Source organism: Pygocentrus nattereri, chromosome 4, assembly GCF_015220715.1.
Source record: "Pygocentrus nattereri isolate fPygNat1 chromosome 4, fPygNat1.pri, whole genome shotgun sequence".
In the NCBI taxonomy this organism is placed as follows: Eukaryota; Metazoa; Chordata; class Actinopteri; order Characiformes; family Serrasalmidae; genus Pygocentrus; species Pygocentrus nattereri.
The window spans coordinates 17,746,366-17,771,608 of NC_051214.1; the positions used below are offsets into that span (position 1 = coordinate 17,746,366).

At 41.9% G+C, this 25,243-nt stretch overlaps 1 protein-coding gene across 1 annotated transcript in view; it reads right to left on the bottom strand.

The window, feature by feature from the left end:
- mpv17 (mitochondrial inner membrane protein MPV17) overlaps nucleotides 1–19,660 on the bottom strand; it is a 48,572-nt gene extending 28,912 nt beyond the window's left edge. Inside the window, exons 1-2 of the mRNA XM_017701033.2 lie at nucleotides 19,383–19,660; nucleotides 16,249–16,353 (exon numbers count right to left, since the gene is read on the bottom strand). Coding sequence (XP_017556522.1) covers nucleotides 16,249–16,321 — 73 coding nt within the window. The 5' untranslated portion in view covers nucleotides 16,322–16,353; nucleotides 19,383–19,660. The remainder of the gene's footprint in view (nucleotides 1–16,248; nucleotides 16,354–19,382) is intronic.
- Nucleotides 19,661–25,243: the final 5,583 nt, after the last annotated feature.

The following is a 25,243-nucleotide window of genomic DNA, read 5'->3' on the forward strand; positions in this document are numbered from 1 at the left end:
ATCACTGAGTCCTGAACAATGAACACAGTGTCCACCACACACAGCTCCAAATGAAGACATGACTAACAGTAAGTCTACAAACAGTGACTGCTGTCCTGCTAAGGAGGTGGACTAGTAAACAGTAATGTAACATTCCCTTTACATTCAGACCTCGTAGGTCATGACAGAGACAGCACAACGATCGCCAAAAGGGCAGAGAACAGCCTGTTGATGCAAAACAAGCAACAGCTGGTTCACTGTATGTAAAAGTTTGGGCGCATTGGTCAAATGAAATGTTTTGTTGGTTTTCCAAGTGAAAAGTTAACACATCCTCTGTTACTGAGGTGGTACAACAACAACAACAACAACAACAACAACAACAACAACAACAACAACAACAACAACAACAATTATTATTTATATAGCACTTTTCATGCTGGTGGCAGCTCAAAGTGCTTTACAGACAGGCGATAAAACAGTTATAGAAGAGATCATTAGTATTTAATTAGAATCAGAAGAAAATGAAGATTAAATTGCAAGATAAAGATAAAAATTCTGACATTCAATTTTACTCAAATGTTGATTTAAGTTTTTTCAGCTGTTTTCAGATGTTTATTAAAAGTGAGCTCTGAGCTTGACTGTCTAATAAAAGCTGAACTGAGCTCCACAGTTTAGAACCAGAAGAACTGTCTCTCCATGTTTTCTGTGTTTTACAGAGGGTGGCTATAGACGGCCACCATCTGCAGATCTTAGATTTACGGGCCGGAACATAAACAGACAGACACTCTGTGATGTAAGCAGGTGCTCAGCTGTTCTGAGCTTTAAAGAACCCCAAAATCTATCCTGAGTGATACAGGCAGCCAGTGCAGTTCCTTTGAAATGGGAGTGATGTGATCTCTCTACGTTGTTTTTGGTAGGACGCTGCTGCATTATTTAGTCTCAGATCGGCAGCGATACAGCAGAGACTTGGACAAGAGACAGAAACAGACTTAAACTGAGACCCAGTGTCTTACTATTGTGCATGGGAACAAAATCTTTGATGCTTATATTACATTTAAAATGCTATATTCACATAAACTACTGGGCAAAAGTCAGAGGCCACTCTTCATTTATTTCACTTCAGTCAAATGAAGCGATTAAGTACAAGTTATTCATTTTCAGAAGGAGGGGATCTCTTGCAAAAGAAGGGGAAAATAAGTGAGTTTCCAAAACCGGAGTTCTTAGTCTTAAACGGAACTTCTAACAACCGCGCAAGACCTGGTAGACCACCCAAACCACCATCAGATACACAGTATTTAAAGCTTTAATCTTTAAATGATACAGGGAAAACAAAGGTGGTAGGCCTTGAACGTGTTTGGAGACTTCTAAGACTGAATTTAGGAGATGTATAGAAAAATATCATTGTAGATTCTTTGAGAAACTGAAAGGGAGTCTCCTGAACAGAATGGAAGCACTAATAAAAGGTAGAGTGTGGACACTAATTAGTGAAAAAATGAAGTTCTATTTTCTCTTATGTTGGTGCTTGAAAGTTTGTGAACCCTTTAGGATTTACTACATTTCTACATAAATTTGACCTAAAACTTCATCAGAAGGTAGATAAAGAGAACCAAATTAAACAAATTAGATGAAAGTATTAGACTTGGTCATTTATTTAAGGAGGAAAATGATCCAATATTTCATGTCTGTGAGTGGCAGAAGTATGTGAACCTTTGATTTCAGTATCTGGTTTGATCTGTGTATAAACAACTACAACTAAACGTTTCCTGTAACTGTTTACGAGTCCTGAACATCAGCTTGGAAGAGCTGAGCCCGTTCCCTTTCTCCAAGCATTACGCTTCTCATTTAACCAAAAAAGATCTATTTTGGTCTCAACTGCTCAGAAAACATTGTTCCAATCTTCTGGCACGTCCATGATCTTCAGCAGACTGCAGACGGGGAGCAGGGCATTAACACTAGCCACTGTGAGGCTTTTATTTGTCTAGAAGTGACCATGGGTTCCTTTTTGACCTTGTGGACTGTTACACGCCGTTACTCTGTATGATCTGCGTTTGTCGACCACTCCTAACGATGGTCTTGAATTTTCCCCCATTCCTACACAGCCCATCTGTCTGTGATTTGGTGGAGTCCAAACTGTTTTTAGAGATGTTTCTGTAACCTTTTCAGCCTGATGAGCATCAACAGCTCTTCTTCTGAGCTCCATAGAAATCTCCTCTGTTCATGCCCCAATACACTTCCACAAGCTGCGAAGATCAGACTGTTAGATCCCTGTTCTTTATATAAAACAGGGTGGTCCCTCAAATCTGATTGCCATCCCATCAATTTAAAACACCTATAACTGATTTCACCTTCAAATTATCTGCCGATCCTAAAAGGGTTCACATCATTTTGCCACTTACAGATTTTTTAGATTTAGATGTAATACTGGGTCATTTTCCTGAATAAAAATGACAGTCTAATATTTTTGTCTTATTTGTTTAATATGGTTCTCTATCTACTTTCAGGGCTTCACAAACATCCAAGCAACACTGTAAATTTGTGTTTCATGCTTTTACATGATGCTGAAAAATAAAGGACTAAAATTGCTGTATATTAACAATATTATACAGAAAAGGTTTACTCTCAAACAAATTGCTGCTATAAACTTACAGCCTTTCGTACAGTACTATCCTGTTATTTCCTGTAAAACTAATGCATGACACACAGCTGCATGATATGAAGCTAGCAAAACATTAGTTGGTGGCAATTCCATCCATCTTCATGTTTTACATTTCATTTTGCGGATGAGGTTCTACTAAATATTTCCAATCCTCTGGATTATCATTTTGGTAGGAGACGGTGTTTTTGTCCTTTTAGCATATTCATCATTTAGCCTCCGAATGCCAGCAAGACTGACTCTGGACACTTTTACTTTAATATCTATTTAATAGTTAATATATCGACTGCTTGCCTTTTGCCAGTTCTTTACCACCGTAATATTGGATGTATCAGTAGAGGTGATGAGGACAGGTAAAGGGCGATGATGGAGGACTTTGTTGCAGGGTGCGAGCGGAACCACCTGCAGCTCAATGTGACAAAGGAACAAAGGAAAAGACAAAGGAACTGGTGGTGGACTTGAGGAGGGACAAGGCACCGGTGACCCCTGTGTTCATCAGGGTGGTCAGTGTGGACACTGGAGAATTACAAATTTCTGGGTGTGTATATTGACAATAAACTGGACTGGGCTAAGAACACTGATGCCCTCTACAGGAAGGGCCAAAGTCGTCTCTATTTTCTGAGGTGATTGCGGTCCTTCAACATCTGCCGGACTATGCTCAGGATCTTCTATGAGACTGTGGTGGCGAGTGCTATCCTCTATGCTGTTGGATGCTAGGGAAGCAGACTGAGGGTGGCAGATGCCAACAGACTGATCCAAAAGGCCGGTGATGTTGTGGGTGTGGAGCTGGACAATGGCTCCCACCCACTCTACGACACTGATGAGACACAGGAGCTCATTCAGTGCAAGTCTCATTCCACCAAAATGACCACAAAGCGCCACAGGAGGTCATTCTTACCTGTGGCCATCAAACTGTATAACTCCTCCCTCGGTGTGTGATACTATAGTTCATCTGACGACGACGACGACGACGACAACACAAAGGTGCAATAATTTGAACTGTTTTATACAGTACGTCTCATTTATTATCAGTCACTGCCACTTTACTGTATTGGCATTTACATCTTTTTCTCTCCCCTTTTTACATTCCAGCACAAAACAAGAGGTTAATTTAGCACATCGTCTGATCGACAACACTAACAGCATCTTCTCTCATGTGATCTTTGCAGCTCCTCCTGTTTTCATGTGAAGCCCATCCTGATATCTCTTGGGTCAGAGCACCTTTTGAAATTCTTCTTCAACTGCATATTGAAGTCTTGCTAAGATTACGTGAAAGAAAAACAAGGAGAAAAAGATGAGAAAGATACAACTGCCTTGAAATTTACAGGACCGCCGCTGACTCCTGCCCGGCCAAATATCATGGTTTACAAAGGACAGTGTGCCTTAATGGCAGATCCTATTGAAGCAAGGTAGTCCCTTTTATGTGATCTAACCTTTTCTTAAAATGTCAGGGAAGAACTAATAACCCAGAAAAGCAGCGTGGAAAGAGACAGGAACCTCTGCCATGCTTTTACTGGCCTGTCTTATTAAAACAGCCCTACTCTACTGATCATAGTACACTGGGCTCTGCGCGCAGGAAAATGCAGGCAGGGTTGGAACGAGACGCAGCAGGACCTGCAGCTGGCGCCAGCGCCGGAGCCGGAGGTGGTAATAAACACTTGCGTTTGCCATTTTCTGGCGGTACGTGCGATTCGCAGGGCTGTGAAGAACTTAAAAGAAGTGTTCCCCGGCCGGGTGAATCAAACCCTCCTCTCTGTGTGGAGTCTGCATGTTCTCCCTGTGTCTGCGTGGATTTCCTCCCACAGTCCAAAGACATGCAGTCAGGCCAATTGGACATGCTAAATTGCCCCTGGGTGTGAGTGTGTGAGTGACTGTGTGTCTGTCTGTCTGTCTGCCCTGCGATGGACTGGCGACCTGTCGAAGGTACAGGCTCCAGCACCCCCCCACGACCCTGAGGGATAAGCGGCTTAGAGGATGGATGGATGGATGGATGGAGTTAATGTAGAACTGCTAATTCACCCTCTAACCCTGAAGATCAGCGCAGACTGCTGGTACCATGGCAACACAGACAACAGTCTCACCCAACTAGTAGCTACGAAACGGCAAAGAGAGAGATTTAAGACGCACATCGATAATTTGGAGACAAATAGACTTTTTTTTGACAAATGGAGTGTTTATAATCACTTCAGCTGGTCTCCTGATACGTTTAACCTGTTCCTGTAACATTCGGGTTGCGACCCCTGCTCTAAGCGCACAAATCAACTGATACACTGACATATTAAAATGTTTTTCAGTATGAAAAATAGGGTCACTCTCAGGAGCTCAGTGAATCCCAGTGTGGTACTGTCTTTGGTATTATTGTAAAGTGGAAGCGATTGGGAACGACAGCAACTCAGCCACAAAGTGTAAAATGATAAAGGCGGGTCAGCAGATGCTGAGTCGCATAGTGCGCAGAGGTCACCAACTTTCTACAGATTCAATTACTACAGACCTCCAAACTTCACATGGCCTTCAGATCAGCTCAAGAACAGCTTAGAGAGCTTCATGGAATGGGTTTCCATGGCCGAGCAGCTGCATCCAAGCCTTACATCACCAAGCGTAATGCAAAGCGTGGAATGCATTGGTGTAAAGCACCGTCATTGGACTCTAGAGCACTTCTCTGGAGTGACCAATCACGCTTCTCCGTCTGCCAATCTGATGGATGACTCTGGGTTTGGTGGCTGCCAGGAGAACGGTACTTGTCTGACTGCATTGTGCCGAGTGTAAAGTTTGATCGAGGGGGGATTATGGTGTGGGGTTGTTTTTCAAGAGTTGTGTTCCAGTGAAAGGAACTCTTAATGCTTCAGCTCCAAGAGATTTTGGACAATTTCATGCTCCCAACTTTGTGGAAACAGTTTGGGGATGGCCCCTTCCTGTTCCAACATGACTGCGCACCAGTGGACAAAGCAGGTATATAAAAGACATGGATGACACTCATTTCACAGTGCACTGGACTACAGTCCCCATCATGCACTGCAATATGTGCTCTGACTCTCCTAACCCCAGCAACAGTCTATGGGACAGCGGCTACACCTCAGTTCTACATAAATCTGTGCAACTCCACACCAGACATATCATCAAAACGGATTTCAACTGCAGGTCAACCAACATAAACAACATAAACGTCAGGTCAGCGGCTCAGATCCTGAGCCCAAGTCTTAATGAACTTGCACTCAAGAAAGCATCACAGGGGTCCAGTTCCAGCAGACAGGTAGATCTGGGGACATTTAAATTTTGAATATTTCAAGTATCCATGTAATATTTTAAGGTCTACTACAAGTGTATGGAGTCAAATTAGGGTCTTTAATGGTGACGAGAAAAAAAAAATAAGATAAAAATATAAGATTAGCATTTTGCATTTTACGTTCCTATTTTGTTTCTGCAATACTTTCTCCCTTTTGCGTTTGTTTCTTTTGTTTGCGCGTCACACTGCTTTTCTTTGCATCTCGCATTTTACGTTCATAGTTTTTTTTTTTCGCGCTTCTCTCTTTTCTTTGCTCCGGTTTTACCCTCTGTGTGGGGGCGGGGAAAGAGGCATGGCCAAGAGCGAAAGGCGTGCCGTGAACGTTCCGCGTCATCAGTTGGAGCCACCGTCACACAGCGCGGCAATTCGATTTACTGCTATCATGGCAGGCGGTCTGGGCTGTGAGAAGAGTAGGCTAGCTAGCTAACATGGAAAACATGGATACCAGTTCCACTATATAGCCAAATGGTTCCTGCCCGTATGATTATTATTATTATTATTATTATTATTATTAAGATCTCCCATCCAGATGGATCACACTGCACAATTTAGTAAGTGAAAACAAATCTAGCTACCGAATTAGATAATATGTCTATAAAAGTCGATTATTACCATCAATCTATAAAGTGTATATACCTGTGGTCCAGCTGGGCGACCGTCTGCCATGAAAAGAAAGAGAAAGTATTGCAAAAAAAAAAAAAAAAAAGCAGCAACATAAAATGTGAAGCGCAAAGAAAAGCAGTGTGACGCGCAAACAAAAGAAGAAACGCAAAAGAGGGAAAGTATTGCAGAAACAAAATAGGAACGTAAAATGCAAAATGCTAACCTTATATTTGCGATATATTTTTTTTCTCGTCGCCATTAAAGACCCTAATTTGACTCCATACAAGTGTCTATATTTTACTGTTGAAGTTTTTGCTTATTTTAGATAAACATTGGCCGGTTTGAGTTACAGCACAACATGAATTAATAAAGAAATATTTTTTTTCTGGCACATAGATTTGATGAGATTTTTTAATATGGCCCTTTTCTATATCAGTATTAGTATCATTATATCAGTATTAATACAACTGTACATTGGCATAGTGTAATACTAGTGTATATTGTTTATATTGAGTCGGTTTATATATACACAACCCCAATTCCAATGAAGTTGGGATGTTGTGTAAAACATTAATAAAAACAGAATAAAATGATTTGCAAATCCTTTTCAACGTATATTGAATTGAATACACTACAAAGACAAGATACTTAATTTTCAAATGGATAAATTTTATTGTTTTTTGCAAATATTCACTCATTTTGAATTTGATGCCTGCAACATGTTTCAAAGAAGTTGGGACTAAGGCAGCAAAAGACTGGGAAAGTTGAGGAATGCTCAAAAAACACCTGTCTGGAACATTCCACAGGTGAACATGTTAATTGGAAACAGAAGAGTGTCATAATTTGGTATAAAGAGAGCATCCCCAAAAAGCTCAGTCATTCACAAGCAAGGACGGGGTGAGGTTCACCACCTTGTGAACAACTGCGTGAGCAAATAGTCCAACAGTTTAAGAACAAAGTTTCTCAACGTGCAATTGCAAGGAATTTAGGGATTTCATCACATACAGTCCATAATATTGTCAAAAGATTCAGAGAATCTGGAGAAATCTCAAGGCAGAAAACTAACATTGAATGTCCGTGACCTTCGATCCCTCAGGTGGCACTGCATTAAAAACCGACATCATTCTGTAACAGATATTACCACATGGGCTCAAGAACACTTCAGAAAACCACTGTCAATGAACACAGTTCATCGCTCCATCTACAAGTGCAAGTTAAAACCATATATCAACAACACCCAGAAACGCCGCCAGCTTCTCTGGGCCCAAGCTCAGCTGAGATGGACTGACGCAAAGTGGAAAAGTGTCCTGTGGTCTGTCGAGTCCACATTTCAAATTGTTTTTGGAAATCATGGACGTCGTGTCCTCCGGGCCAAAGAGGAAAAGGATTGTCCGGATTGTTATCAACGCAAAGTTCAAAAGCCAGCATCTCTGATGGTGTGGGGGTAACTTGCACATCTGTGAAAGCACCATTTAATGCTGAAAGGTATATACAGGTTTTGGAGCAACATATGCTGCCATCCAAGCAACGTCTTTTTCAGGGACATCCTGCTTATTTCAGCAAGACAATGCCAAGCCACACTCCGCACGTGTTACAACAGCGTGGCTTCGTAGTAAAAGAGTGCGGGTACTAGACTGGCCTGCCTGCAGTCCAGACCTGTCTCCCATTGAAAATGTGTGGCGCATTATGAAGCGCAAAAGATGACAATGGAGACCCCAGACTGTTGAGCAACTGAAGTTGTACATCAAGCAAGAATGGGAAAGAATTCCACCTACAAAGCTTCAACAATTAGTGTCCTCAGTTCCCAATCGCTCATTGAGTGTTGTTAAAAGGAAAGGTGATGTAACATAGTGGTAAACATGCCATTTCATTTTCTTATATATATATATATATATATATATATATATATATATATATATATATATATATATATATATATATATATATATATATATATATTTTTTTTTTTTTATATTTAATTCTATAAGGGGGATATGCACCTAAGATTTTCACTCACTTTCCACCTGTGTAAATGACAAATGTGATTTGATCTGGTCATTGAGTTCGACACCCGTGTTTTAGCACAGTTTTAAGAGAAGCAGAACAGAATAAAACAAGCTAAGACAGTCTTAGCTCAGCAGCTCTCACAAAGAACAAATTCATTTTTAAAATTCATACTTAAACCTCATCTGATACTGTGGTGTGGAAGTCAAATACTGTCACACTGAACCATCTCAATAGTGCTCAGCACTATTATAAACACAAGACCTGTTTGCAAGGTGCACCATTAAAAATATCAGTGTTTACCACACCCTCAGTGGCAATCTGTCCACCGTGCGCTGCCAAAAAGGCGCGTGGCTGAATGGAGCCCATAAGAAAGCCTATTGCTTTGCAAGCAAAGCGCTGATGTCAGCACAACATTCCCCACTGTCTGTCCTTGAAGGAGTGCCTCTGGGGGCTAATAGCCCTGACTGACGCATCTGACATCCGGGTGAAATTATCTGTGATCAATTTGGCAGAGATCTAGACTCCGCTTGTTCACTTGCCACATTTAGCTGATGAGACTGGCGCGACACGGCCAGCCTGAGCCACGGCAAATACCTTCAGCTCTGCCCTCCCAGCAGGCCACTGATTTCTGTATTTACTACAGATTACGGAGTTAATACGCCACTGCCCAATGTCCTTAAGTGTGCTGACACATTCATTTGCCAACTCCGTTCATTTTTTAAGCTGTTTAGCCGTTTCGTTAATTCATTAACTTTTCATATCAATTAACGTCACTTAGGATGAGGAATACTACGATTTACGCTTTTCAACTTTTACCCCAATTTAACCCTCATATTTTCTTCTTTAGTGCTGTGCTGGAGCAGCGATTCTAAGCTAATCCATAAAGGCTCACAGCAGGTTTGTATAGTAAAAGAAGATTTCTACCTTGGCATCAAGTCCAATGTGGTTTTTTTTGGGGCCTCTGAGAATGAATGAAGATGGAAGAGGGAGAAGAAATAAATTCCTCAAATAGCATTTTATAGCCATTCTACAAAAACCAAGAGGTGTTCCACTGCATTGGAGCTTGCGACATACACCTTTATGCTATTACAAGCATAGATGAGCTGTTCTGCTGCAATCTTGATGCATATTTGCTTGGACTGCAACCCCAACAACAGCATTGATTGGTTTTATCACAGCAGAAAATCAAGCTGGTTCCAACAAGAATCTTCAGAAGGTGCTGCAGTCCATCAGTTTCATTCTCAAAGAAAACTTCGTATATTCTTACTGGCCATCTATAAATAGGCCTTAAAGGAGGTCTATACCACACGATCCATCCCAAAGAGACTTGCTAAACATGTATACAAATGAATAAAAGCATGTTTTACAGTTCAGTACAGTAGTAGCAGTCAACTCATCATACTTCTGTCCATTTTATATACAACTACGTCATATCGTTTCCCCGAAAACGATCGAAAACCCATCAGCAAGTCTATTTGAAATTATTTACAGGGTCCATATCCTACACTTGTATTGTATTATAGTTTTTACTCTGCCACTTAACATTGGTGTAGTTTTATAAGCCAGAAATTGCAATTTATATCAACTGGACCATTTTCCAACCTCTCTTAATCCCTTACAATTTAGAACCATCAGCCTACTGTGTTTGGGCACTGTGGAATGGGTTGTGGAAGCAACTGGGGGTTAGGTGTCTTACTCAAGGGCACTTCAGTCACGGACTGTCAGCCAAGGGGATCAAACCGGCAACCTTCTGGTCACAGGGCTGGTTCCCTGACCTCCAGCCCACGACTGCCCTGAAATAAACAGGCTGATTTGGTTACTGTGCCTTTAAGACTGAGATAATAAAGGGACTCTCTGTATTGTGCCCCATTGAACAAGCACTCAGTACTAAAGAAAAGCAGAGGAAGTATGGTTTTCTATGATATGAGCCCTATAAAAATGTGACACAGCTAGAGGCAAATGTTTAAGGACTTGTTTTTGCTGTTTTTGATACTAATCTGTGACAACAGGCTTATATTACTTGATGGCTACTCTGGAATCACGGTTCTAGCGCAAAATTAAAGAACCAATCTTGGGACAGAAAACATGTCAATGATGGCTTTTGCAGCGAGAGAGTTTACTGTGTAAACACAAACTTAAGTACCTGTTTAAAATAAAGTCATTCATAAAATAGATTTATTCATTAGAAATTAAGGGTCTTTTATGAAGCTCCACAATGTCTGAGTAATCAGCTTCAGAGCTGGGGGCTCCCAGATAATACAGCTGATGGCTTAATAATCAGGAGATCACAAGGTTGATATCCATCTGTGGTGGGGAGTCCACAAGAGCACGATTGACCTGGCTCTCTCCAGGTGTGTAGGACAGCCACCCCCATTCTCCCCGCAATTCAGCACAATGCCAGCCAACGTGGGGCGTCTGTTAGTTTAGTAACAGAATCAGCATTTTTCCTCCAAGGCTTTGTTCACACAGCAGGTAAAAGTGGCCCAAGTCCTGAATAAAACTCGAGACGTATCTGATCTGTGGCAATGCAACTCTGAACAGCCATGACTTTTACGTCAATCCAACTCAACATCAGGTCACAATTTTGCGCTGCTCAGACCTCAAACACTCAGGCTGACGTTTCTGTGCAAACAAAGTTAGAAGACACTCATCCAAACTGTTCAAAGACGTTTAGAAAGAAATGATGTAGGAGAATGAGGCTGCAGCGTCAAAGACAAGTTCAAAATCTAAAGGGAAGTTTAAAAGAAACCAAAGACACAAACCAAAGAAGCGGCTGTGGACGAATAACATGCCCTTTATACAGCGACCACGAAAGCATTCTGGGTGATGAGTCCAGCTATCAGCCATCAGAACTTATGAGCTCCTGTGATGCTGCCGAAGATGAAACTGAAATGTCCAGGAATCTAACGATTCACGTAGACACGTTCAAAGGCCACGCTCACATTACAAGCCTCTGTACTTAAATCCAATTTTCTGCTCAAATCCGATCTCTGTGACTCGATGGTTCAGACTTGTTTAGGTCAGTGACTCAAATCTGTCATTAATGTGATGAACCAGCCTGAAATGACCCTCATGAGTTCATCCTACTCAGTAACATGTAACTGAATCACTGCATCATCAGCACAAACTAACAAGCAGAACAAGCTTTGCTGAGAAGATCATTAACTTTGATCAGCTCTCAGCTTCACTATTAGAGCCCGACGAAGGAGAAAGATTATGAGCTGCTTTTCCACCGTTTACAGGCTTTAACGTCTGTTCAGCGCTGTTGCCATGGTAACGCTGAATGATAAAAGCACATGAATTCTGATCTGAATGTCACATTAAGGTCACATGGCCATGAATCGGATATGAAAGCAGCTCAGGTCAGATTTGAAAAGATCAGATTTGTGTCCACACAGCCCTGAAAACACCAGATCTGAGTCACATTAGAGCAAAAAATCAGATTTGTGCCACTTCAGCCTGGAAATGTGAATGTAGCCTAATGCAGGAGCCTCATCCACCCAATTAAAGCATCTTTTCTATATACACAGAAGGACTCCCCGCTGCTTCTGATGTGGAAAACAAAGGCGATGAATCACTAAATCCGTAGACATGATTATATAAAGTTGTACCCGCAGCCAAGTTCCCTATTGAGGCCACCATCACTTCAGTCATTTCTTGGACACTCTGATCCAAACTAAAGCGCTCCTGATACGAGAACTAGTTACTCGAACATATCGATCAGACTTCGCCACCTAATCAAAAGAAAAGGGTCCACAGAAAGAGAAAGACCACCAGCACATCTTTCCCATCCACTTAGCAGCTCTGACTCAGGGAGTGGGTGATTCTTTGTAGACGTGATCAGGAGGAACACATCGAGGCATGAGATTACATTTGTGAAATAAAATGATTAGCCCAGCGGCATCGAAACTGACACTAAACTAAAACAGCGCACAAAACCAATCTAGCATAAATCCAAACAGATGAGTTGCCATGCCAACTTGTTTTCCTGGAAGATGGGAAGACAAAACAGCGTTCCAAGATAGAAATGTACTCTCACACCCACACAGGCCTGCAGACTGAACGAACCGTGCGGATATCGGAAGCTCCTTCATTTAACAGCATTTAATCCCTACAAAGGCCGAAGACGTGCATTCTAATTAACAGATATGTAAAATAAATCAAATTTTCTTTGGAAAAAAAGTTATGACAAGTAAAACGAAAAATATTCAAGATGTTGCACCATTTCTTGCTCACCTGCTCAAATTTAAGCAGATCTGTGACACTAACCTGGTAAAAGAAGATTTGTTCGAGTTAATTCTTATTCCTTCCAATGAAGTTTGTGTTCAGGCAACATTCAGGAAGACCTGAACTGCTCAGCAGAGGCTTTGTTACTGTTAGTGATCAGAGTGAGGACCAGCTTGAGTGCAGGTGGTCAGTAAATCAAAAGGGAGACAAATACTAAGAAAGATTTTACTTTTCAGCCACATTGTTATACTTATTATACACTGCACAAAAAAAGGGAACACTCAAATAACACATCCTAGATCTGAATGAATTAAATATTCTCATTGAATACTTTGTTCTGTACAAGTTGAATGTACTGACAACAAAATCACACAAAAATCATCAATGGAAATCAAATTTATTAACCAATGGAGGCCTGGATTTGGAGTCACACACAAAAGTAAAGTGGAAAAACACACTACAGGCAGATCCAACTTTGATGTGATGTCCTTAAAACAAGTCAAAATGAGGCTCAGTATTGTGTGTGGCCTCCACGTGCCTGTATGACCTCCCTACTATGCCTGGGCATGCTCCTGAGGGATCTCCTCCCAGACATGGACTAAAGCATCTGCTAACTCCTGGACAGTCTGTGGTGCAACGTGGCATTGGTGGATGGAGCGAGACATGATGTCACAGATGTGCTCAATCGGATTCAGGTCTGGGGAACGGCCGGGCCGGTCCATAGCTTCAATGACTTCAACTTGCAGGAACGGCTGACAAACTCCAGCCACATGAGGTCTAGCATTGTCCTGCATTAGGAAGAACCCAGGGCCAACCGCACTAGCATATGGTCTCACAAGGGGTCTGAGGATCTCATCTCGGTACCTAATGGCAGTCAGGCTACCTCTGGCGAGCACATGGAGGGCTGTGCGGCCCTCCATAGAATGCCACCCCACACCATTACTGACCCACTGCCAAACCGGTCATGCTGAAGGATGTTGCAGGCAGCAGATCGCTCTCCACGGCGTCTCCAGACTCTGTCACGTCTTTCACATGTGCTCAGTGTGAACCTGCTTTCATCTGTGAAGAGCACAGGGCACCAGTGGCAAATTTGCCAATCCTGGTGTTCTCTGGCAAATGCCAAGCGTCCTGCACGGTGTTGGGCTGTGAGCACAACCCCCATCTGTGGACGTCGGGCCCTCATACCATCCTCATGGAGTCGGTTTCTAACCGTTTGTGCAGACACACGCACATTTGTCGCCTGCTGGAGGTCATTTTGCAGGGCTCTGGCAGTGCTACTCCTGCTCCTTCCTTGCACAAAGGCGGAGGTAGCAGTCCTGCTGCTGGGTTGTTGCCCTCCTACGGCCTCCTCCACGTCTCCTGGTGTACTGGCCTGTCTCCTGGTAGCGCCTCCAGCCTCTGGACACTACACTGACAGACACAGCAAACCTTCTTGCCACAGCTCGCATTGATGTGCCTGGATGAGCTGCACTACCTGAACCACTTGTGTGGGTTGTAGAGTCCGTCTCATGCTACCACGAGTGTGAAAGCACCACCAACATTTAAAAGTTACCAAAACATCAGCCAGAAAGCAGAAAGGTACTGAGAAGTGGTCTGTGGTCCCACCTGCAGAGCCACTCCTTTATTGAGTGTGTCTTGCTAATTGCCAATAATTTCCACCTATTGTCTATTCCATTTGCACAACAGCAGTGAAATTGATTTGTCAGTGTTGCTTCCTAAGTGGACAGTTTGATTTCACAGAAGTTTGATTTACTTGGAGTTATATTGTGTTGTTTAAGTGTTCCCTTTATTTTTTTGAGCAGTGTATAATCTGGATTACACAACAGTTACTTTTAAATTAAATTGATTTATTTGTGTCTGTAATAGTTTTTTTAATCACATCAGATGTTTGGAGAAGACACTACATATAAATAAAATGCATTATCATTAAAATGTTTATATTATTAATGTAAGTTTGTAAATTAATAAAATAAATAAATAAATAAAACCCAGTCACTGGAACAGTAACCTGAGGAATTCTCATAATTCCAATACTGAAGATTGAAACTGACTTCAAAAACTTCAAAGAAAATGGAACTCCTAACAAACTGCCCCCATCAGATAAACAGCACTGAAAGCTTTGATCTCTGAGAGAGAGGAGAAAATCAAGCTGCTTCAGATCTGAAAACATCCACAGGTGTTTCTGTCCATCCTTCCACTGTGAGAAGACCACTCGGCGCTGAATCTGAACAATGGACTGACCACCCCAGAGTCCAGACCTCAACACCACCAAATGGGTTTGATCACGTCAACCAGCTTCTAAGACTGAACTGCCGATTGGAAAAACTGAAAGCAAGTCTACCAAATGGAATAATGTGATATTTTTAGTTGGTCAAATTTCAATTCAATTTCAAAATCAATTTTCTTTTTCTTTTTTTTTAACTACTAAACTTTAAAATAAGGTATTTTTAACTGGCGTATTTCATAGGCATATAAATGTAGCCTCTCTCAAACTACTCACACACACAGCCAACACATCACACCATCTGAGTGAATGCTGTGTCAGGCTAGATTTTAGATCCAGCATTTTTTACTAATATTGACCAATACATGGCGTCAGATCGGTACCACATCTAATAACATATACAAAATATCAGTCCGACAAACATCTGTCCATAATCAATCACCTTTTAAGAAGATTATCTGCCAATTCTGATTCTGATATTAAAACATCAATCATCATCCCTATTTTCTCTTGTCAGTGAAATAAACTGAGAATTTCTGTTGGTTGGGTTATCATGAAAGTCTGATAACGCAAAATATAACTGGACTTTTCAAAATATGCAAAAGATTAAAAATGGAGATGGCATGAGAGCAACAAAACTGCAAATCAACTCCACAGCTGAGAGAGCACTGAGTCCAGGCTTATATACCAAGACAATTTTAACTTGAAATCAATAATATCATGAAACTGATCCTATTCAAAGCCTTGTTATTCACTGCCACCTTGTGGCGGAAGAGTGCAAGTGCATTAAAAAATTAATTACTACTGATCTTGAGAGTGACAAGAGATTCATCCAGAAAAATCAGAAAATGTCTGTCAAAAAGCTCTGAAAGTGCAGTTATTCTCTAAATTTGAACACTGATTCTTCTGGGAGCTACAGAAAAGGAAGAGAAGCGAATTACAGAAAACAGCTTTTTGTAAGGGCTGTGTTCTATGACGCCTGCTCCCTACGTGGGAGTCTAAGCAGTAAAATAAATTAAATGTTTACTAAGGACCTCCATTCATCTATTCTGGAACTGTGGAACACCACCCCAACCTTGCGATGCCTGCTCTGATGCTGTTACAGCACAACAGGCAAATGTTTACCTATTGCGAACAACATGGCTATTGAGATAGAGTCAACCTAAAGGGCTCTAGAAAATACAGACTAATTTTAGATGACGAGGAGAAGCTGGGTAGGAGAAGGCATTAGGCTGAAGGGGGTGTGGAGATGGGAGACTGTGGGTTTTTTACCAGCTGTTATGATTTGCACAGTCCATGGACGTTTGGCCATTAACGCCTGGTAAGATCTCCAGAGGCCTGCCATGCTCTTCTCCCTCACACAGAACCAGGGAAGACCTGGAAGGAGATGGACATGGAAACGTTGTCACAAACACAGCTGTACCATAAATTAGGTTTATATTATGTTTTTTGAGAAGTCATCTCTGAGTCCCCCACACCAGTCAGCCATAACATCATGACCACCTCCTTGTTTCTACACTCATTGTCCATTTTATCAGCGGTGTCTGATCCACTCGTACCAGCACTGACATAACACCGCCAAGTCAGTGTTACTGCAGTACTGAGAATGACCCACCACCCAAATAGTACCTGCTCTGTCAGGGTCCATGGGGGGTCCTGACCACTGAAGAACAGGGTAACCAGAGCAACAGATGGACTACAGTCTGTAACTATAGAACTACAAAGTGCACCTATACAGTAAGTGGAGCTGATAAAATGGAAAATGAGTGTAGAAACAAGGAGGTGGTCAGAATGTTACACCTGATCAATGTATGTGTGTGTGTATACACGTAAAGTCACACAGACACACACACACACACACACACACACACACACACACACACACACACACACACACACACACTCACTCACTCTATCTTAAACCTGGTTAAAAGTTTAAAGTCGGTAACGAGCAGCACCTCTTTTCTTTCGCAGAGGCAATATTGTAGCCTGTGAGGTTAATCCAAGGCGTGATCAGTGCTGGTTGAAAACTTTACTAGGGGGCAGTCGTGGGCTGGAGGTTAGGGAACTGGCCCTGTGACCGGAAGATTGCTGGACTGAGGTGTCCTTGAGCAAGACACCTAACCCCCAATTGCTCCCCGGGCGCCGTGGATAGGGCTGCCCACCGCCCACCCTAGCGTGTGTGTATTCATTAGTGTGTATGTGGTGTTTCACTTCACAAATGGGTTAAATGCAGAGGTGGAATTTCCCCATTTGTGGGACTAAAAAAAAGTATCACTTAACTTATGTGGTAGTATGAACTCACTCTACTTAGCTATGCTTTAAAGTGCATTACATTGATTTTTAAATCGTTTTGCATAATAAAACAATTCAAAAAGGTCTGAAATGAAATGTTCTCTAGAACAGAGCATTAAGAAGTCAGAATCGTAGGGGGTCTAGTACATTAAGAACTCGGAAACGGTCCTGGATGGCTGGTGTCCAGCACGGTTTGGTGATTTTTGTGCTCTATTACACCTGATTATATGACTGCATTTTAGGGCCACTGTTAATAAAAATAAAAATAATAGACTTTGAGAAAAAAGCCATAATATTTAGAGAAAAAAGTAATATTTCATGAAAAAAGCAATATTTTGTGCAAAAAAGTAATATTTCATGAAAAAAAGTTGTACTATTTAGAGAAAAAGTAATATTTCTTAAAAAAGTAATATTTTGTGAAAAATAATTTAATATTTTGTGGAAAAAAAGTGCTATTTGGAGAAAAAAAAGTCATATTTCGTGCAAAAAAAGTAATATTTTGTGAAAAAAAGATCAATTTTGTGAAAAGTCATACTATTTAGAGAAAAAAAGTAATATTTCTTAGAAAAAAGCTATATTTCATGCAAAAAGTAATATTTTGTGCAAAAAGTAATATTTTGTGAAAAAGTTGGAATATTTCCATTAAAAAGTCATAATATTTAGAGAAAAAAAAGTCATAGAATTGCAAAAGTAAAGTGGCATTAATAACAGGAAAGGTCATAATATGTCCAAATGCAGTTAGACCCCCGACAGTAGAGTTAGCCCCCTTACAGTTAGCCCACCCTACAGTTAGCCCCCCTTCAGTACAGTTAGACCCCATAGTACAATTAGCCCACCCTTGTTAATCACCCTACAGTAGTTAGTCCTCTACAGTAGTTAGACCCTCTACAGTACAGTTACATCCCTTACAGTACAGTTAGACCCCCTACAGTACAGCTAGACCTTTTACAGTAGTTAAACCCCTTACAGTAGTTATCCCCCTACAGTACATTTAACCCCCTTACAGTACAGTTAGCCCACCTAGTTAAACCCCCTACAGTAGTTATTCCCCCTTACAGTACAGTTAGTACCCCTTACAGTAGAGTTAGACCACTCTATCCTTCAAATATTGTGACTTAATTCTCAAAATCTACTATTGTTGGCAGTCGTGGGCTGGAGGTTAGGGATCTGGCCCTGTGACCAGAAGGTTGCCGGTTCGATCCCCAGGGCTGACAGTCCATGACTGAGGTGTCCTTGAGCAAGACACCTAACCCCCAACTGCTCCCTGGGCGCCATGGATAGGGCTGCCCACCGCTCTGGGCAAGTGTGCTCACTGCCCCCTAGTGTGTGTGTCCACTAGTGTGTATGTGGTGTTTCACTTCACAGATGGGTCAAATGCGGAGGTGGAATTTCCCTGGTTGTGGGATCAAAAAAGTATAACATCACTTATTTTTATTAACAACGGCCCTAAAGCGCCGTCTTACAATTCACTTCATCTGTGAACAGCCAGGTTTTTAGTATTTGAGCAGGGGGGGGGTACAACACCGTGCTGGACCCTGGCCCTCCTGGACCGGGGCTGTGCTGGACCCTGGTCTAAACTGCATATTGTATAGCCATTCGTGGCGGAGTGATACATACAGGGTGTTGTGCGGCAAAGTAGAACCCGAAGAAAACTTTCTTCGTTTTTTTCCCCTCAGATTTGCCACTGATTACAAACATTAGATTCCGACGTGCAAGCTCATTGGTCATTCGGACAGTAAATAAAAATAAATGGTCATTTGTGTTGCAGACTCTGCTAGTTCCGCCCACCGCCGGACAGAAACTCGGGCTGTAGCTCAGTCCGACTGCTAGTTTACATCTTAGCAGCGGAATTATGGAGAACTTCTGACAAATTGGGCCCCTTTATCTACATCTGCCTCCAAACAGAACTTATTTATAAAACTAACGGGTTACACTGGGTTTTTAATCGCCGAACTGAAGCGAGAAGCTAACCGAGTTAACCTCAATGCTAGTTAGCTTAGCTACGGTTCGGCCGTTGAAGCGGGTCAATGTGTAGCCATAATACAGACATGCCACGGTTCCGCCTGGAATACATCCGATACCAATAACCAATCACCAATACATAGTCCTACCTTCTGAGAGTGAGCCGAGAGCAGCCGAGCTGACCGAGTATCGGTTTAGCAGCGAGTCAGATACCGACTCGTGTGAAGTGTGAGCCGGTAGGCTAATAAACACGATCGACCAGCGCAAATTAACGAGTCGTGCCGCTAATTAAAGCTTCAGGGGTTTGTTTTTATGGCCGAAGGCACGGCTGACCGGTCCGCCAACAACAAGGACGACTGAATTCTCATCTCTGTGTTTTTGATTCGCGCTGGACTAGCCATGTCCGACTCCTTTCTTTGAACCGACTCCTTCCAATGATTCGTTCTACCGAGTCACGAGCCAAACCGAATCGAAGTTTTCTCTATTAAAACCATTCAAGCCAGAAGATTCGGATTAATCGGTGAGGTTTTGTCACCAGCGGAAATTCATTAACATTAAATAGAGGCTGAATAAAATAACGTCCCATTTCGCCTTCTGAAAAACCACGTTGGGCAGTATAACGTACCGTCAGCTATAGCCTACACAAGGTTTAATTAATTTGCTGCCCGAATAGATCAATAAATCGCACGAATAAATCGATATGTGAGGGGATTTACTTGGAAAGCTCAAATGTGACCAAACGAATGACTGAATCGGACATTGGATTCATTCAAACCGGCATTTCGAAAGAACCGGTTCGACAAAATGAATCAAACTCAGCCTCGCTGAAGTCCCCGCTCAGCAGGCTCTGGTGGGGTCTGGGCCAGGCTTTCTTGGACAGTGTGACGGTCATTAGCAACACGAGGTCTGTCGAATGGGCCTTTATTTCCCGTTTAAAACGCACAGAGAGCCTTTCTGTTGTGCCTTTTTCTAACACGAAGTGCAATATGAAACTTTTATTTTGAAAGAAACCTTAAAATCAGCCTGAAATTAAAAAGGGAACTTTTTTACAGTTAGATTAGTTCACCTCGCTGTTCATGTCAGGCCGGATTCTTAATTCTGTATAATTTAAAAGACATTTTTTTGTTTTCCTGTCATCTTTGATCAAAGTGTAATGACTTCTTCCCTCCTTGAGAAACTTTTTTTTGTTTGTTTTGAGTTTTGAGCATGTTAACCTGCAGTAATAGGAGGGGAAAAATATTAATCACTAATATGTTTACACTTCCAATCCCACCACTATCACCACTGTCAGGCAGCACCCTCAGCCAGCTCCGAGACCCTGCCCAATACCAGTTTATTAAAAAAAAAACAAAAAAAACACAGGGCTGGGATGTAACAGAAAACAGGTATTCTGAGTACATATTTATACAGTATTTAGAATAGTTACTTTTTAACATTTAAGTAGAATACTTACCCACTATATACACACTATAGAGCCAAAAGTATTCGGTCATCTGGCTTCACACGTGTATGGACTTGAGTGAGATTCCTTTCTTAATCCATAGGGTTTAATATGGCGGCCCATCCTTTGCAGCTATAACAGCTTCAACTCTTCTGGGAAGGCTTTCCACAAGGGTTAGGAGTGTGTTTATGGGAATTTTTGACCGTTCTTCCAGAAGTGCATTTGTGAGGTCAGACACTGATGTTGGACGAGAAGGCCTGGTACGTAGTCTCCGCTCTAATTCATCCCAAAGGTGTTCTGTTGGGTTGAGGTCAGGACTCTGTGCAGGCCAGTCAAGTTCTTCCACACCAAACTGGCTCATCCATGTCTTTTGTCTTTATGGACCTGCTTTGTGCATGGGTGAGCAGTCATGTTGGAACAGGAAGGGACCATCCCTAAACTGTTCCCACAAAGTAGTCTGTAGTGATCGACTCTGTAGAAAGTTGGTGACCTCTGTGCACTATACACCTCAGCATCCGCTGACCCTGCTGTCATTGTACGTGGCCGACAACTTTGTGGCTGAGTTGCTGTCGCTCCCAATCACTTCCACTGGGTGACTGAATACTTTTGGAAATACAATGTGTATGTGTGTGTGTGTATATATATATATATATATATATATATATATATATATATATATATATATATATATATATATATATATATATATATATATACACTGCTCAAAAAAATAAAGGGAACACTTAAACAACACAATATAACTCCAAGTATATCAAACTTCTGTGAAATCAAACTGTCCACTTAGGAAGTAACACTGATTGACAATCAATTCCACATGCTGTTGTGCAAATGGAATAGACAATAGGTGGAAATTATTGGCAATTAGCAAGACACACTCAATAAAGGAGTGGTTCTGCAGGTGGGGACCACAGACTACTTCTCAGTACCTTTCTGCTTTCTGGCTGATATTTTGGTCACTTTTGAATGTTGGTGGTGCTTTCACACTCATGGTAGCATGAGACGGACTCTACAACGCACACAAGTGGCTCAGGTAGTGCAGCTAATCCAGGATGGCACATCAATGCGAGCTGTGGCAAAAAGGTTTGCTGTGTCTGTCAGCGTCATATCCAGAGGCTGGAGGCGCTACCAGGAGACAGGCCAGTACACCAGGAGACGTGGAGGAGGCCGTAGGAGGGCAACAACCCAGCAGCAGGACTACTACCTCCACCCAGTGGCGCAAAAAGGGGGTATGCAGCGTATGCGGCGCATATGGGCGCTGCACTAGAGGGGCGCCAAAACGATGCCGGAAAATTATTTCTAGTCTGCATTTTCTGTAAGAGCTGTTTGTTCAAGTATGATAATACACATCAAAAAACAGCACAGCACTAATCAGGCGCCCATCCACTCCGTCCCCTACCCTCCTGTCATTTGCTCCCAAACACAGGCGCTTGAGAACGCGTCCCATAGGGAACACGTCAAGGCGTGTGTTTTTTGGGTTGTGCTCACAGCCCAACACCGTGCAGGACGCCTGGCATTTGCCAGAGAACACCAGGATTGGTAAATTCGCCGCTGGTGCCCTGTGCTTTCACAGATGAAAGCAGGTTCACACTGAGCACGTGACAGACGTGACAGAGTATGGAGACGCCGTGGAGAGCGATCTGCTGCCCGCAACATCCTTCAGCATGACCGGTTTGGCAGTGGGTCAGTAATGGTGTGGGATGGCATTTCTTTGGAGGGCCGCACAGTCCTCCATGTGCTCGCCAGAGGTAGCCTGACTGCCATTAGGTACCGAGGTGAGATCCTCAGACCCCTTGTGAGACCATATGCTGGTGCGGTTGGCCCTGGGTTCCTCCTAATGCAGGACAATGCTAGACCTCATGTGGCTGGAGTGTCAGCAGTTCCTGCAAGATGAAGGCATTGAAGCTATGGACTGGCCCGCCCGTTCCCCAGACCTGAATCCGATTGAGCACATCTGGGACGTCTCGCTCCATCCACCAATGCCACGTTGCACCACAGACTGTCCAGGAGTTGGTGGATGCTTTAGTCCAGGTCTGGGAGAAGATCCCTCAGGAGACCATCCGCCACCTCATCAGGAGCATGCCCAGGCGTTGTAGGGAGGTCATACAGGCACATGGAGGCCACACACAACACTGAGCCTCATTTTGACTTGTTTTAAGGACATTACATCAAAGTTGGATCAGCCTGTAGTGTGTTTTTCCACTTTACTTTTGTGTGTGACTCCAAATCCAGGCCTCCATTGGTTAATAAATTTGATTTCCATTGATGATTTTTGTGTGATTTTGTTGTCAGCACATTCAACTTTGTACAGAACAAAGTATTCAATGAGAATATTTAAGTCATTCAGATCTAGGATGCGTTATTTGAGTGTTCCCTTTATTTTTTGAGCAATGTGTGTATGTTGTTGGAAGAAAACCTTGTATCTCCAAAATGGTAACTTTACAGGAGAAGGTTAAACATACTTTACATTCACTGTAAGTCAATGGAACCAGACCTTTTTTCCCCTCCCCAAGTTTTATATACAAATGTAAAAGTGTGTGTGTGTGTGTGTGTATGTATGTGTGTGTGTATGTATATATATATATATATATATATATATATATATATATACACACACACACACAAAAGAATTCCTCTCTTACAGCCTGAGTAGACTGATGAATCAATGTGATCAGTTATTAATCTGAGTGTTGCACTCAGAGGGATGCCAAAATAATGTTGAGAATTTTGGAACTTATTCATGAAACATTAGATTACATTTTATGTACTGTGATTTAATACTTAATACATTTGGGGCAGTGTATTCAGTATATAACAATCACTACTTTTTCAAAGTATTCTGCCAAACACTCTCAGCGTGCCATATAACAAAATACCATATTATAGGAACAATGCATTAAGCACAAACATGATCCAAGGATAAGCTCAAGATGCTTTATTGCGGTTATATCCAAGAAATACCAAAGCTTAGCTTTGGAAAACTGAGGCATGAAAAAAATATAACAAATGCTCACATATCTTCGGCAGCTCTTAATTGAAAAACACATAAATAAAATAAACATGCATTTGGACAGTGTAACCAGTAAATCTTCAAGTTTAAAACTCAAGTAATGAGTGAATCTGTAAGATGTCATGAAGTGTATACAAATATCAAAGCACTGAGCAGAGAGTAAACAACAAATGGCAAGTCTAAAAACACACAATCCCAACACGTCTCTGAGGGGCCGGAGCCCAGAAACAAACACAATGAAGTCGACGTTGTTTGTGTTGCACATTTGATTGAACTGATGTGTAACATTCCTCTTTAAAGCTAAATATGGATTCGGCAATGCTGGGGCCAATTTTCCATATGTACTGAACCCAGTCTGTAAATACAGTATTTTTGATCTGATGATATGTAAACAAAGTCATTCACACGGCTTTGATGTGAAATCGTTCGTTGTAGAGACTGCAATGTCTTTACAGTGGTGGTGATAGGAACCAGGAGTCACCATGCCTACAAAGCAGATATAGCCATTTTATTCACCACCCAAAAACCACGGAACCTACAAATTTACAGGCGTAACATCCTGACCACCACCTTGTTTCTACGCTCACTGTCCGTTTTGTCAGCTCCACTTACTCTATAGGGGCACTTTGTAGTTCTACAGTTACAGACTGTAGTCCATGTGTTTCTCTGATACTTTGTTGCCCCCTTTTATCCTGTTCTTCAGTGGTCAGGACCCCCATGGGCCGTCAGATACAGAGCAGGTACTATTTGGGTGGTGGATCATTCTCAGCACTGCAGTGACACCGATGTGGTGGTGGTGTGTTAATGTGTGTTGCGCTGGTCTGAGTGGATCAGACTGAGAATATTCCATCAACCAAAAATATCCAGCCAACAGCGTCCTGTGGGCAGTGTCCTGTGATCACTGATGAAGGACTAGAGGATGACTAACACATGTGCAGCAGCAGATGAGCTATCGTCCCTGACTTTACATCCACAAGGTGGACCGACAAGGTAGGAGTGTCTAATAAAGTGGACAGTGAGTGGATGGAGTGTTTAACTCCAGCAGCACTGCTGTGTCTGATCCACTCATACCAGCACAACACACACCAACAAAGTATGCAGAGAAACAAGGCGGTGTATGTGTTGGTGATGATGGTAAATTAGCGATGATTAGTTCAGAATTTTTTACGAGTTTTCTTTAGGGACTATTTTGATTTGAACCCCTGCGCAAACTCTTCACCATGAATGTTTTAGGTGAAAATTTTATCGTAAACCATGATAAAAAAAATAACATCTCCGGCATCAGACAACATTCATAATTTCATGTATAAACTTTCTTCTTTTAGACGTCTGGTTCCCATTACCAATGTTAAGAACAGTTCTCTCTCTTTAAGTTTCTCTACGATTACTAATTTTACGCCAGTATATTCTGAATTACTTTGTTTACAGTTTAACCATTTAATTTTGCAGATATTGTGAAAAAATATGGAATTTGAGCTTAAATATCATCTTCACTAAAGATTGATTTGCTGAAAACAGTGAAGTATCACTAAATAGAAGGG